Source organism: Thermobia domestica, chromosome 2, assembly GCF_964235325.1.
Source record: "Thermobia domestica chromosome 2, izTheDome1.hap1.1, whole genome shotgun sequence".
Classification (NCBI taxonomy): domain Eukaryota; kingdom Metazoa; phylum Arthropoda; class Insecta; order Zygentoma; family Lepismatidae; genus Thermobia; species Thermobia domestica.
The window spans coordinates 347,604,405-347,617,610 of record NC_137455.1 but is presented as its reverse complement, the minus strand read 5'-3'; the positions used below and the strand labels follow the sequence as shown (position 1 = coordinate 347,617,610).

General features: G+C 35.5%; 1 protein-coding gene across 3 annotated transcripts in view; it reads left to right on the top strand.

Annotated features, from left to right (window-relative positions):
* LOC145678749 (uncharacterized) overlaps positions 1-13,206 on the top strand; it is a 144,939-nt gene that overhangs the window by 26,397 nt on the left and 105,336 nt on the right. For all 3 annotated transcript variants that reach the window (XM_081749215.1, XM_081749217.1, XM_081749216.1), the window contains exons 4-6: positions 530-671; positions 4,963-5,100; positions 7,058-7,195. In XM_081749215.1, coding sequence (XP_081605341.1) covers positions 530-671; positions 4,963-5,100; positions 7,058-7,195 — 418 coding nt within the window. The remainder of the gene's footprint in view (positions 1-529; positions 672-4,962; positions 5,101-7,057; positions 7,196-13,206) is intronic.

Sequence of the window (13,206 nt, the reverse complement as noted above, 5' to 3'; positions counted from 1 at the left end):
TTTCATACGACTGTTCAACAACGCTATGCCTCCTGTCTGTCTGGGTACTTCAACTTGTTTGCTGGACATGTAGAGAGTTTGAGACGTTACGCGCGTGCCCTTAATGCTGAGGTGAATTCCCTGCAAACGTCAAAGTGGATATTTCATTCCGACTAATCTAATATAGAGAGGCTGTTTTCTCTCTTTCCGATATATATATATATATATATATATATATATATATCTTTTTCGGAAAGTAACATTCAATTTCTTGTTCCACTTAACAGTTCCATGCATTTTTCTGCCTGTTTCTCGATGTTATTCAAAAACACGCTGCCAATTACAGGGATATATATATATATATATATATATATATATATATATATATTTTTTTTTTTTTTTTAAATATGTATTGAAATGAATATTAATTATTTGATTCAAGTTAACCTGATGGTTTCATTCTTGTTTGCTACTTGGAAATTCAAATAGTAAGTTGAATTTTTTTATTGGCAATATTGTTGTATCCTAATATTGTTTGTTTTATGTGTAGGAGGTGCAGGAAGAAATCCAAACTTGCATGAAGAAAGCATTTGAGCAGCTATTTGCTTTATCGGAGAGTTTAACAGGTGCCTGGGAACTAATGTCAAGACTGAAACGTTTGAAGCAATCCCCAACAATGCACGATACTTGCGGTAATAAATATTTTATTTATCTATTTTACTTAGAGCGAACTAAGAATATTGGAAGTATAAAATAATTGTCCCTTGTTGTTACTCACTTTTAATATTTCGAGATAACACGGTCAGTCAGCTGTGAAGCGCTTAAATGATCTCTGGTTCGATTTCGGGAATTATGAGTTTTATGATGAACTGTAACGTATTGTATGTATTTCCGCGATTCTGCTATTTTCCTTACATATCATTTCACTAGCTTTTTCACTATCATTCAATTGTGTATTGTGTGAACACACATGGAGCCAATCACAAGCCCCCTTTAAATAGTTTACAGAATATAACCGGGGACCATGAAACCAAGTTCGACCTCTGTCTGTGGTTTTTATACTCACAACTTGTAGTTACGGTACAAAATAGAAAGAGTACAAATAAAAACTGGACAACAAAAAGGCATGCAGCAGATCTGCATCCGTGTATTGGACTCATTTGAATAAAATGTTCGTTGTATCTCATCGAATGTGGTGATCAAGATAAAATGTTTCGGAAGATGTATAAACATATAGTTTTGAAGAGCAGGCAAAACTTTTCTGGGCAGTTCGGAGGACACGTGGTACTCTGATCGAGTCATCACTTTTGGTGCGAAGGATCCCTGGTTCGATTCCAATCAGTATAAAATAGTTTGCTTCCACTACTTTTATTACATCAGTTATTTCGTCACCAGTTATTTGCATCTATTATCCAATTCCTTTAGTTTATCGAATTCAACCGTAGGCTGTAAAGTTTGATTCATATTCAGTTCCCCGGAGCAGTATACAACTGTCATTAAGGACTACTTATTGCGCCCAAGCATTCAACCCCTGTACACTATAGGTTATCCTGTTTTGAAAGAATTAAATTGAAACAATGTAGTTTTTAATTTGCAATTTAATTGCCACAATAGTTTTAAAATTGCAAATGCATGCACACTAGAAACATCTGTTGGTAACAGGCAGTCAGGTAGCCACCTATTAGCTAAATCGCTTACTATTAGGAATTAGCGTTACGAACTAAATCACAGGTTTTGCTTGTATATATAGAATAATAAATTCAAATAAGTGTTCTCGGGCTATTAGTCAAGTGAAATTATTGATTTCCGACGTTTCGAATGCTGACACTGCATTCATGGTCACAAATTATGAAGAGACTACAGATGTGTTGACATATATATACAGTAGCCTTATAGGGATGTAGCTATGAAGATGAATGCAGTATCTGCATTCGAAACGTCCAAAATTAATAATTTTAACTGTCTGATAACCTGAGAATACTTAACTTAAATCACGTCGCCAGGAAGATTCAACTCATTCTTCAGGATAATACGACGAGGTGTATCGAAAAGTTTCGAGACTAGTTCTGCAACATGACAACGGATAGCAGTGCAAGGCTTCACACACAGACACAGGGAGCACCGACCTTCATAAGTCAGTGTGCCAAAAGACATTGTCCTGTGTATATCGGGAGCTGTGCATCTCGTGCAATTCTGACCACATGCGTTACCACGTCTGCAATTTCATAATGGACAGCAAGTTAGAACAACGAACGAACGTGAATTGTGTGAAACTCGGCAAATCCGCCACAGAGACGTTTGACATGATTTGGCAAACTTATAGCTATGCTGCAATGAGTCGTTCGAGGTGTTTTGAGTGGCACGCGCTTCAAGAGCGGAGAAACATCACTGAAAGATGACGGGAGATCAGGATAACCTTCAACGAGCACAACATCCGAAAATATTGAAATCATTTTGTAACTTCTGCATTAAGATCATCGGAGAATAATCCACATTGCTGCCGTTACCGGAGTGTCGTACTTTGGCCTGACTTTCGTCTCTCTGCTGAATGGAATTATTTTGCGTGTGCTTACAGCAAAGTCCCGTGCGACGGTGTAGGTGCTGCAGCCAAACGAGAAGCGGCGAGAATTAAGTCTTTAAAAAGCATATACAAACCGGATCATTACCGCTCAGGATTTGTATGACTTGTGAAAAACATACATATATATCACAGGTGTCAACTACATATTTGTGTCCGTGGAAACTGTACTATTAATACTCCTATCTTTGAGGGAAGATTTGCCAAATGCAAACCCGTACCACTTAGCACAAGTACACTGCGATGTTAAAGAACATCAAATTCAAGTGAATATGATGATGTACAGATAACGTCAATGCACACGAAATTCCACTATTCTGATTTTCAAATACAGAACTTCGTTGCGTGAATTTATGATCACCACTGGGGACCGGCAGGGTTGAAGATATCAATCTGGAACATGATCATGCGTATTCGGTTCTTGAAACCAGTGGGACCAAGAACATCATTTGCGATGTCAGCTGATGGATCCTGGGTACCTTTGTCACATGTTTTGGAAATACTTACAGTTTTGGAACTGACAGCACCCACAGGAAGAAGCTACCGTATTACAGAAAAAATGCGCAACGAAATTTCTGTTACAAACGCACCGTTATTAGACTATCACACGTATCTTTTAGGACCTGTTATTTGTTCATGCTTTGTTAGTAACATTTTATTTTATTGTCCTAGTCATATTTCCATTTTAGTCCCATTTTTATGTATTGTACATGTTACAACTGAAAGTACTGTGTATCTTTACATCATTTTATACTAACTTTCGAACGTTACAGTTTGTATACCTACCAACTCCGTTAAAAAAAAAGTACTTTATGAACTAAATGATATTTAGCGTAGATTTTAGAAGTTTCGAACTTTCCCCATCAGAGATATTCAAATGGAAACATTGACAAAATTGCATTTGTTGTGATATTTGATGCCTTATAAAATCATCATTATTTGTACGATCTCCTATTCGTCTACCTGTAGTATAATGTGGAGACAAACACGAAGTTTGTGTAGGACATATTTGGATCAACTCCGTAGAATTTTGAAAGCTTAAAAATGATAATTTGGCTGACGCTCATTTATGACTTTGTGATATTATTTGAGGCATTTAAAATTTGATTGGTAAATTAGAGGTCATTCATAAGGTTTTCACTGTTGTTTGTCCCAGATTTTTTCATTTCTGAGATACTGTATTTCGTGTGCATCCTGATTTTCTACACGCCATATTGAAAATATTGACATTATGTTCATACAGAATGAAATCCAATATTTCTAATCGTACAAAATATGTATCAATATGTGTGTGCAAATTATCAGAATTTTAAAAAAATGATCGTGCAACCAATTTGTAGTAAGTCGTGAGATTTTCGGTACAATGACCCAAAAATGAACGGATACTTCCAGAATTATAGTTAGGTGTACAATTATCAAGGTGTGTTAGCATTGTGGAAAATGGATAAAATTTTATGTTTGATTACAATGTTAAATTGACAAGTTAGTCAATCTACAAATAAGAACAATCTCGGAATCTGTCCGAATGAACGGCTTAAACAGAGCTAGTATGCCAAGGTTCTGAAGTTATTACAACTGGGCTTGTACAACCTGGCAACTCTTTGTGTTGGTTCAGTTAACTATACCACTCCTCGAAACCAAGCAAATCATTGATATAACTAAACGAGAGCGAACAGAAATCAGAACCGAGTCCAGGAAATTAACGATGCAGACTTATAAGCTTCGTTTGGTTTTCGTTTGTATACTAGAGTATTTAGTTTCTATTGATCGTTTCGTAACCTCAGTAAAGTTATCAAATTAAATACCGGAATTACTGATTTTGGCAGCACTGATGCTGTCAAATATATGCACATTAGCCCTATAACAACATACCTTAAGAAGACTTACGTAATGCTGTTAACATGAATTTTTTGTTCGTTGCATAAAATCATTTCATGTGTTTTTATGAAGATGTAAAAGAAAAATAATTCGAATGAAGGAGCAATATTGTAGCATTGTCTACATGACAGTGAGATAAATTTTGAAATTTATGATGTAGAAGTGAAAAAGAGAATATTAAATATTATACGTAGAGTTCAAAGTAACTTAGTTTGTTCATAGACCAATATAAATAAGATGTTGGTGTTAAAGTATTTTTTATTTAATTCATGTGGCAGTATAATCATTAATTTGTTAGTAATCTCCGGATGGAATTTTACGTACGTACTTTTTTTTTTTTTTTTTTTTTTTCATTTTCTCGTTAATTGTTATTACTGATGGAATTAAGTTCTTAGAACACTGAACATAGTGTGTTTTGCTCTAGAATATGTGAGAATGGAGGTATCAGGAAGAGAGAAAGAGAGAAATAACTATATTTAATTATAAGTATGAAATAATTGTTTGAAATCTGTTTGTTTTGATTTCAGAATCTTCATTACCTTGTTTTAGTCCTTCATTGCCCAACAATCAGACGTCTAGTCAGAACGTTACTCAGAACAGACAGTCGTTTGGCTTTGCTCCTTCTTCAGGAAGACCATCATTGACTTCAACAAAATCAGAAACAGGTTTGTTTTTCTCAGTAGTTACATGACCTGATATGATAGCATAGTGACCTTTTTCTTCTTCTTTTGTCAGCTGAAATCAGTATAAGCATACTTCGAGAAGGAAACTTGATAATTTGTATTACAAATCGTAACTATTATGTACCCTGAACATTTTTTAACTTTTTACAGCATGTCTCAGTTTTTGCTGGGAATTGTGTACCATTATTAAGAACGAAAAGGCAACCCAAAACTTAGTAAGTATATGAGATGAGGATCGTTCAGACGTGAAAGCTAACTTCAAAAATAACAGTTTTCTTTATGCATCACTCTCGACAATGCGACTTCGCATGATAAGTATTACTTACCTGTAGTTTTTTTTCTTTCTTTTTCTTTCTTTAGTTCCGTCATGACAAGTATATTAGGGATACCAGCTATTGTCTAACGGATTCGTTTTAAAATATAGTTTTCTTTGTTTTAATAACTAATGAAACACATTCAGGTAATAATAATAGTTTTAAAAAATAGTAAATTCAATGATTTTAAAATCAATCTTTACTGAATAAATAGTAAATTTACGCCTGTATCTTGTGCAAATTTTTCTTCCTGGAATCTTCTTCAGTATCTTAAGTAAAATTCACAGAAATTCGTTAAAAGTGACTGTCATATTTTCATTGTTTTTCACATTTTTTAAAAATCGTTCTTATAGGATTACTTTCGAAAAATAAGAACAGTGACATTCTTAAATTTCTATGGCAGAAACAATTTTCAATAGTGAAAAATGCAAATGATATAAATGATATTCAGTTGTTTTTACAGGGTGTCTACTGGTCATGAAAGTCATGAAAGTCATGAAAAAGTCATATATTTTGCTTAGTGGTCATGAAAGTCATGAAAAAGTCCTTTATTTACCCAACTGGTCATAAAAATCTGAAATCTCAGAGTATATTTTTATACTTCATACTTTTATACCTCATACTGCATGTACTGAAACAGTTGTATCAGATCAGTAATTGTGAGAATTTCCCCCACCAGTTAGTGCTGGCTAACTGGTACTTTACTGTCTTCCTAGCTGCTCCCCATTTCATCTTCTAGTCTCTGTAATATAGTAACAACTTTTTACTGTCCAACTTTCTGATCTGCTATTTCTTTACCTCTAAGAAATGTAAATTGTGTATTTTTGGGCCTTTAGACTTATGCAAATAATATTATTCGTTTGAGTTTGCAGATTTTAAATTTGATGATCTATTTTTTTTAAAAAGAATTTCTTTTATAATTTGTTTTGTCTTTTTGAACCGCAATTGAAAATTTGTTTACTGCCTTTTAAATTGCTCTTGCATTTTAAAATTAGTTGTCAACTAATCGACATTATGTACATTAGACAAATAAGAACATAATGTGATCTTCATCTTAACCGATGCACCACTGATGGTAGGGGTTTATTATTACTAATGGTAAATTTTTATCGCCATGGTCATGAAAATTTGAACAAAAAGGTCATGAAAAAGTCATGAATTTACTTTCTGGTATTCCAGTAGACACCCTGTTTTAGAATGATCCTGTTTCCTTTAAATTTGCCAGAGAATCAATTCTTTAAGCTGATTGTAAAGAAACAAGAACAGGCGCTGTAGAAGGTTCCAGAAAGAACCGATATTTGCACAGGATAGAGTGACTATCATTTATTTATGTGCTATGTATTCTGCAGAGCCCATTAATGAATATTAATCCTTTACTAATAAAAAATTATTCTAAAGCTTTCAATTGTGGAAGGGTTCTTATGTGGTGTCCACTGCTCAATAACAACTTGGATTTTAAATGTGGAACAGTCTGAAAAAGATTTGAAGGTGTGCAAAGTGAGCAGAAATTGCGTTTGTTGAACTATGTTGTGAAATTAGAAGAAGCTGTTTTGTTATAATGTGTTGATTGCATATAATCAAGATAGTGCTTTTGAGTAATAGAAATATGTTGTTTCATTTTAAAGGTAATACCCCACCTAAACAAGTTGTTAGTCCTATGGTTAGTGGTCACACAATAAAGAAACCTACTATTACGCTGAAAAGGATGAATGTGGACAATATTGAAGAACTTCAGCAAGCAAGAATCCTAAATGGACCTATGGGTATGTAAAATATTTATGAATTTATTGTTTCGTAAATTTTGCAAATAAACTCTCCTCATTAAAACAAGAAAGAAGAAAAAGTTTTCCTCTGTTCATCTATCTTCCAAAAAACACCATACAAGCATCTAAATTTTCTACCTACTAGGGTTGGCTGGTTTAAACCAAAAAACAAAACGAAAAATGCTTTAAATTATGTAAACTTCATTGTGACGTTTTGACGTATCAAACTATTTGCATTAGTTTTATCTCCTTCACGTTTTAATCAAGGCGTCCCATGTTTAATTCTCGGTCGAACCACAACCCTTCTTTCAAGTGTAAACCAAGTAGTGGTTCGGATGTCACTTTAAGCGAAAATCTTGATAACCTCGGTATTACATAAGGATGTTAATCCTACAACACGAAACTACACCAAATTGTATGCCTGAATGCCTGTTCTTTTATAAAGAAGACAAGGTGGCTTAATAACATTAGTTTGGATTAGACTTTGTTGAAATTTTATTGAATGATATCTACATACTAAATTTGTCATTTAATACCTCAGTTTTAGCGTACTGATTACGATACGTTGACCTTAAGATTTTGCTTGCAAAGCAAATGCATTTGAAGTAGTAATGATTTTCCCAATGGCTGAGGCGGGAGTTTCCCGATTTATATATAATTCGCTGTATAATGGTTTCACTTGTGTAATTGTTTATCTTTTTGTCCTTCTGAAATAACTCTTGACAATTATATTAACAAGTATGTAAAAAATCAGTACAGTGTAGGAGTCCTTCGTGAGTGAATCGGCAAACTCATCGCATTTGTGGCCAATTAGTCCCGGTTTCGAGTCCAAAGGGAGGGCAATTTCTCTCGGATGTAAGCTGAGAAGCGGTTTGGATTCCGCTTTAATCTTATGTGACCCCTTCCAGCATAACATCGTTGTTGCATAATAACACCAGGGCGAAACAAACATTTCTATCCATGTGTAATATAAATACATAGAGCAAATTATTAAAAAAAAAAAAGTTTTCTGTTTTTTCAAAAAAAAAAAAAAAAAAAAAAAAAGCCAACCCTCGTTCTTACCCTTTTCAAATTTCAGTTCCTGTATTAGCTTGCTCTTCGTAACTTTCAGGTCTTCCCTGAAGTGGTCGCAGACATAAGAAATAGAGAATAAGCAATAAAGATAAATGGATAAAAAAATCACTGAAAAAAAAAGCAATGCAGTAACACCTTGTCTTTTATTGTTCCGACAGTAGCCCACTGTGATAAACTGTTACTGCATAGCTTTTCGTTGGTGAACTTCTCTGAATCCTTTCTGTTTTCTTCTATCCTCTGTGACCAATGAATTAGCAGAAAGCCGAAAGTTAATAAGTACAAGGATAGAGTAGATATAAGAGAGCGAGATTATTCTGAGAAATTCCTGAGCATCTCTCATTTCGATTAAATATAGATGTTGCTGTTTTATACATAGGTTTTATATGAAAACTATCCTATTTATTAATTCCCGTATTTGTGTATTTAAAGTAATAAAAAACTCTAATATTATAGTTTGAAATAGTGATAGGACTGTTTCCTGCTGACAGAGTATAGTAGTAATGCGAGACACTGGTTCTTTCGAATGCAAGGAAAGCATAAGATAATTAAGTACGCTCTCTTAAGCGTCAAAGACAGTATTGATATGGTATCTTCAAAATGTGGCGTGATCTGTTTTCGATCCAGAAGTTTATTATCGCCGAAAGAAACTGTTCATACAGAAGCAAACTAGACCATATAAAATCCATTTATATGTGGAAATATAAATTAAATTAAAATCCGTTTCTTTTTTGACATCGAAACAAAAATCCTTACGCATTTTCAGTATTCATACCTGATATCCTATCTGGTTCAAGGTTAAGTCCGTGCGTTACCGTCCCCATGTTATGCCGAGCACGCTATCACTAGCTTTCACTTAATGAAAACAAGGTAGTGGAATTTAAATTAAATCTGTCAATTTATTTTCTTATGATTATGCCCTTTATCCTAAATGAGATGGGTGATTAATGAATCTGAAAATACAAAATTAAACTTTATGAGGATTAAGCGAATTTAAACAGGTAGACATCTGTTGGCAATTTATCTAAACAGTTCAGTAACGCGAATACTTTGCTTCGTTTGAGGATGCTTTTAAAAGTTATCCGTAAATATTTTCCCCCAAATTTGAGCATCTGGTTTTTGAAGAAATAGTTGGAAGACAGATCTTGGCTCGGGAAACATGCTCCGTAATATGTTTTCCCAAAATTAACTGGACTAGTTTATCTCACCGAAAGCAACAAGATACAAATATAAAGGATTTAAACAAAAAAAAAAAATCAAGCGATTTTTCCTTTACTATTTTCCCGTTAGATGTGAATTCAATTCATTGAAAATTCTGGATGAAAAAGCGAGGAACTATGCCATGAATCGAACTCAGATCTCCGGCTTACCATTCCGGTGTCCTAACCGTTATTCCAACACTCTCCTCTCCATAAGCCACACATCCTTCATTCTTGAGGTTACTCCTCATATTGTCAGACCACATGAAATGATGGCGTATATCACAGTTCTTGTTTTGCTTTGACTTCCAGCGATTTTCCTTGTGATTGCAAATTCAGTGAAAATTTAAAAGAGCGAGTCAGAATGGAAATCAAACACGAGTCTTTGGCTTACTGCGTCGTTGCGCCAGTTTCTATGTTACACAGTTAACCAGGAATTGTGGTACACTCCATGTGGTCTCAAAGTATAGGCACTGACCTCAGGAATGAGGGAGGGGGATGTCTAGTGTGTAGCGTAGTGGTTAGTCAGGTAGAGATTGTGTAAACTCTCAGATGTTTCCAGTGTCCTGCAACCCAACAGTACTGTTGTGTGAACAAGTAAGGAAATGTGGCAATGCAAATTTCTATGTTAGCAAGCGAAGTTTGAATCACTATCATCAACGACATAAGTAATCAGGTTATGCCGTGTTTATAAATTGTGTCATCAATAATAATTGGAGAAAAAAAAGGAGAGAATACTTACCAAATTAATTTCTTAGGGACGGCTATCAATCTCTCTTCTAAGAAAGAAAGGGGAAAAAAAAAAGGACTAAGAGCTATCCAAGTCTTTAATTGGGTATTGAATTGCTTCTTTGATAAACACAAATTAAGCTTATAAACCACACCTGACCTCTCCGTCCAGATGGGTTTATGTACGAGGGCTATTTTTTAAGTAAGCTTCGATTGTCAATCAAAACAAATCGAGTAAAGATAGTGCCATACATTTTTGGTTATTTCCTCTGTACACATTAAGCTATTTTTCTACATAGGTACCATGTTTGTTTAAACATTTATCATAGCGTTCGACAAGTTTTTGTATGCCCATATCGTAGAAATCACCCACCTGTGACCGAAACCAATCTTCAACCGTTGTTTTCACTTCTTCTTTGGTGTCAGACTTCTGCCCGGCGACAAACTGCTTCAGGTAGGGGAACAGATGATAATCGCTCGGCACAAGGCCCGAACTGTACGGTGGGTGGTCCAGTAGCTCTCATCCAAAAGAACTGATTTTACACTTAACGGGATGCTCAATTTGACGAAATATTTCAACTGTCCACACTGACGTTACGACTGCAACTGGTGTCGGCCTCATGACCAGGGCATGCTGAGAGACCACGCGTGGGCATTTCGACAGAAACTACAAACATAGCCAATAGCCAGAGTGAAAACAACGGTTGAAGATTGGCTTCGGTCACGGGGGGAACTACGACATAGATATACAAAAGCTTGTCGAACGCTATGATAAATGTTGAAACAAACATGGTAACTACGTAGAAATATAGCTTAATGTGTACAGAGGAAATAACCAAAAAATGTATGCCAGTCTCTCTACTAGTTTTGTTTCTATTGACAATCGGACCTTACTTAAAAAATAACCCTCGTACTAGACCTTCAACGGAACGATGGGAGATGTGTCTATATGCCGTTTGTCTTTAAAGGATTAAATGCTCTCTACAATAATAATTACAGACAATGTGTCAGATCTGGTCAGATTACGTGTCATCAGTATTCTTTTAAAATTTGGCCATGTACCATTTTTCGCGTTCTGGAATTAAAATTGGTTACTCGATCGTACGTAAGTGAAAGTGAACGTATGATCTCTGCTTCACTCAGGTCAGGAAGTGTGTGTGTGTGTAAGGGGGGGGGGGCGGTCAGTAACAATTTTAGAAATGATTCCCTAACATGTGTATGTTAGTGTTTTTATTGCATAGTCGAGAGTTCCAACGAATCCCATGACCTTTATTCTGATTGCACTTTTCCAGTTTTTCCCCATTCAGCCGTTCAAACGAATACTGGGGTTGTACATTTTTATTGGCCTTCGACTTTATAACTCTAGGTTATTATCGTTAATATTTTCAGTTTAAAACAATCTTCCAATTGGATTTGAAACTGCATCTACAAAATAAAGTTAAAATGGAGTGATTATATATATATATATATATATATATATATATATATATATATATATATATATATATATATATATATATATATATATATCGGGTCTTGCAAAATAAGTCTTACAACTCTTGGGAGGTGACTCCTGCCACTGAGACAAGAAAAAAAGTTCTCTTGAACTTTCGCCTATCGGACATAGTTTCGGATCTACAAGGTGCCGAAAGCGTGGAAAAATGACTCGGACGCCAATAGTTCGGAAACTATCCAACGTAAAGAGGGTGGATAAAAAAATTCACTGAAGAAGTCATACCTGCTGTATTGAATTTGGATGTTTCACAATCCTACCATGTACGCGCGAGGGATTCCCCAAAGGAACGTAGGGAGTCCCGGATAATCTGTCAAATGAAAATTGGTCTAAATGGATATGAATTGATAGGGTTTCTACCAGGTAACAATAGTTCGTTTATATTAAGTCGATATCTGGAACAAATACAAAATGGCGGACACCTTCATGCCCGTTGTGTGTGGTTGCATAATCGCCAGGTACGGATGCTGGCCAACAGTGACGTTCTGAGTATTAAGTGTAGCGAATTTGTACTCAAATGCTCTAGAAAGACTTCTGGAGTGTCGGTAGAGCACAACAAATGAAGCAGGGTGATTCACATGTGTGAAAACAATTAACGAAAAATGCCCAGAAATGCACTCATACTCAGTAAACGTGAGTTCAAAGTGTCGGAAATGTAAGGAATAGCATCTAGAACATAAAAGCCATTGCCAATTCACTAATAATATGTCATCAATCCGATACAATATGATATGCACGGTTGCATACCAATAAGGATGCAACAACTGAGGCCAAGTTGAAATTGTACAAGGGGACTCACTAAGAAACTGGGTAAACTCAAGGAATGTCACTAGTGCGATCGCATGATCGATATTGAAATGTCGCCAATGATTGTGTTGATATCAACATGTAGCTAATGGACAAATGTCAACATGTCCCACCAATGCTGGGACACCGTCCTACGTGCGAAAACTAGAAAAATATCGTTGTGCATCTGCTATTACATCTGGTGCACTTTTTTGGTAGAATGTAACTAGAATACGATTGTATCAATGTCCCTCTTTGCTTGGGACATTGTCCCACAGTCGACACATATGAAAAGATATCTCTTAATCCATGGTTCAAATTCTGATAGAGCGTGAAAATAACAAACTTGTATCATGCCCCACGTCGTCTGGGACATATGACGTACTCGCAACATAGGAAAATACCTCCAGAAATTCGTATCTTACACACAGTGCACATGCCAAGACAAAGACGAAAATGAACCAATTTGGCACATGTAACACTACTGCTGGAACACCATACATATGGAAAATAAAACGACGTGAGAAATAGGAAGAAACCTCTTAAAGCTCTGATTGTTTACAACTGTGTAATAGGAGTAACAAAATGAAACATACAAGCATGTCGGGAGGCTGTACAAGAGCGCTTGCCAAACAAAAGAAATGAATACAGAGAAAGTGAGGCTCCCTCCAAGCCTCAGGGCTAGAGCGCTCGCTTTCGCTCGCGTGGTTGCA